Below are 2,827 nucleotides of genomic sequence, written 5' to 3' on the forward strand. Positions count from 1 at the left end.
ATATATATATAAATCCCAGTCTCTTGGCTTCCTTTTTACTCTTTTGGCAAAATCTTTTTATGCCAAAAGTGTCTAATTTTTTGGAGGTCCCAATCATCTATCTTGTCTTCTGCTGTTTGTATGTTTTTAGCAATGTTTGATAGTGTATTTGTGTCATGTATTAGAACCCCTTAATCTGCCCCTATTTTTTCATGATGATCTTTATGGTTCTAGGTTTTACATTTAGGTTTTTAATCCATGTTGAGTTTGTTTTTGTATATGGTGTGAGATATGTGTCTTGTTTAATTCTTATACAGATTGATTTCCAGTTTTGCCAGAACCATTTATAGAAGAGAGTATCACGTCTCCATTTAATGTATCTGGCCTTTTGTCAAAGATCAGCTGAGTAAATATGGATGGATTTACTTCTGGATTCCATTGATCTATAGATCTTTCATTGTATCAGTACCAGGTTATTTTGCCCACTGTGACTATAGTAAGTTTTGAGATCAGGGAGTGAGAGACCTCCAACTTTATTGTCCTTCTTAAGCAATTGCTTATCTGAGGTCTCTTTCCTTTCTATTTAAAGTTAGTGATCATTTTTTCCATCTCTTTAACAACAACAGAATAAACCAAACCAGCCACTTACTTCCTTTTAAACTGTTTGTCAAATGATAATTCATAAAATTATCAATATCCTGTGCTATTCTATTTGCCTTCTTCCTGAGGTGTTAGTAGAATTTCTTTGCAATCAGTTGATGATATTTTGAACACTTAAGGATACATCAAGAATAGGAACTGCAAAATTCCTGAGTACAGAAAACTTACTTTTCAACCCCCATATCTTCATACAGAGCAGATACTTATTAAATGTTTGTTGAATGTATAGATGAAAAATTTCCCCTAGCAAATGGAAAAGATTATTTGTTCACTTATTTATGTTAGCAAGGTTCAAGGTTCCAAGTTTTTGTTATTGTCAACTTCAAAGCACTAAGTGATCTATTTTCATAGCTTAAAATATTTGAAAATGGAAGATTTTCAACCATAATTGTCTCTTAATTTTTGTATTAGTAACACTATCCATCAACTACAACTCATAAATGATTCCTCACTTAGTTAATTGTGTTTACAAGTATATACTTATATTTAATATAAACTGCTGCAGCTGTATGCCGAGGAGCAAGTTCTGACTCACAACAACACTGTATAGGATTTCTAAGGCTATAAATCTTTACAAGAGCAGAAGCCTCATCTTTTTCTCTCACAGTGGCTGGTGGTTTTGAGCTGTTGACCTTGTAGTTAGCAGCCAGTTGAATAACCCACTATGCTACCAGGGCTCCTTAATAGAAACTAGTACCAGGAAATATGTTTTTAACCTCTACAGAATAGTCCTAGGATATTACTTTTATTAAGAATTACCTGCATGTCAGAGAATAGAATTCATAAAATTCTATTTTGATTTTAAAAATCTACTTTTGAAAGAGAAAAACAGTATCTTGTTATTAATTTTGTGTAGTTATTAGAATGGAAATCTAAGAAAACATAAGATTATTTGATTCATAGACAGTGTAGTCGATATATAAGTAAATTTCTTAGATTCATAAGAGAAGAACAAAGGGTGTGTTACATATACATGGAGCCCTGTTATGGTGCTGCTGGTTAATGTGCGGAAAGTTGGTTTGAATCACAAGGTTGGTGGTTCGAGCTCACCAGCTGCTCCTCGGAAACCCTATACATTGTCGCTATGGGTTGGAACTGACTCTACAGCACTTAACAACGGTGATAAATATGCATGCCCCTCATTCTTCCAAGTTATTAGAACTCCTTGTCTTATGGTGTTGACTTTCCATTGAAATGTATCTATTATATTGATATGTGGAGGCAGTATCTCTAAAACGTTTGGCTATTTCAGATTCACATGCACGGAAATGATTACAAAGAAAACTTACTTCAGCATTTTCCAGACATCCTACCTGTGGAATATGGTGGTGAAGAATTCTCCATGGAGGACATTTGTCAGGAGTGGACAAATTTTATAATGAAATCTGAAGAGTATCTTCATAGCATTTCTCAGAGCAGTTGATGAGAAGTTTTTAAACTGTGAATGGCTTCCTGACATGAGTGAGATGCTACCTGGTTACTTGAAAGAAAAGAAAGGAGTGAGGGGGAAGGATGAAGAATGGAATTGAGTATCTTCTAAACTAATTAATGTTTGATTGATATTTTAAAATGTAAAATCACTTAGACATGAACAAATTGGGTGTTTGGGGAGGTTTTTATTTTTGAACAAAGTTTCTCTACCTTTGAAGTAACTAAATGTTGTTGTTGTTAAGTGCAGTCTGGTTGGTTCTGACTCATAGCAACATTGTATAGGGTTTCCAAGGTATGGCTAGTGGCTTTGAACCACTGACCTTGTGCTTAGCAGTGTTTATCTTACAGCACCACACCAGGATTCCCAACACCTTAAAAGCATAGAAAGAGATTCTTGAAGAGATAACATAGAAAATGAATTCTAAAGTGAGTGTTTGTATGTTCCTGGAAAGTATCATTTTAAACAACTTCCCTGATTATATTAGTTTAATAATTTATAATATATTCTACTGAAAAGAAAAATGAGTAAAAACAGAAGGACAATTAAAATAGAAACTATTAACACTAATTTTGGATGGTTATCAGATTATATTAAAACTCAGATTAGTTAAAATAGTTCATCTGAGGGAAATTCTATTTTAGCACATTTGCACAACAGAAACTTTTGATTGACGGACTTATAAATTATAAGCTATTTTATTATATCTATAGGTCTCAATGATATTAGTCATGTTGATATAATTGATAACCAAAAATC

The 2,827-nt window shown here is 33.2% G+C and overlaps 1 protein-coding gene across 1 annotated transcript in view; it reads left to right on the forward strand.

The window, feature by feature from the left end:
- TTPA (tocopherol (alpha) transfer protein) overlaps window positions 1–2,062 on the forward strand; it is a 73,205-nt gene extending 71,143 nt beyond the window's left edge. The window contains exon 5 of the mRNA XM_006860081.1: window positions 1,892–2,062. Coding sequence (XP_006860143.1) covers window positions 1,892–2,062 — 171 coding nt within the window. The remainder of the gene's footprint in view (window positions 1–1,891) is intronic.
- Window positions 2,063–2,827: the final 765 nt, after the last annotated feature.

Source organism: Chrysochloris asiatica, unplaced genomic scaffold (assembly GCF_000296735.1).
Source record: "Chrysochloris asiatica unplaced genomic scaffold, ChrAsi1.0 scaffold00036, whole genome shotgun sequence".
NCBI lineage: Eukaryota > Metazoa > Chordata > Mammalia > Afrosoricida > Chrysochloridae > Chrysochloris > Chrysochloris asiatica.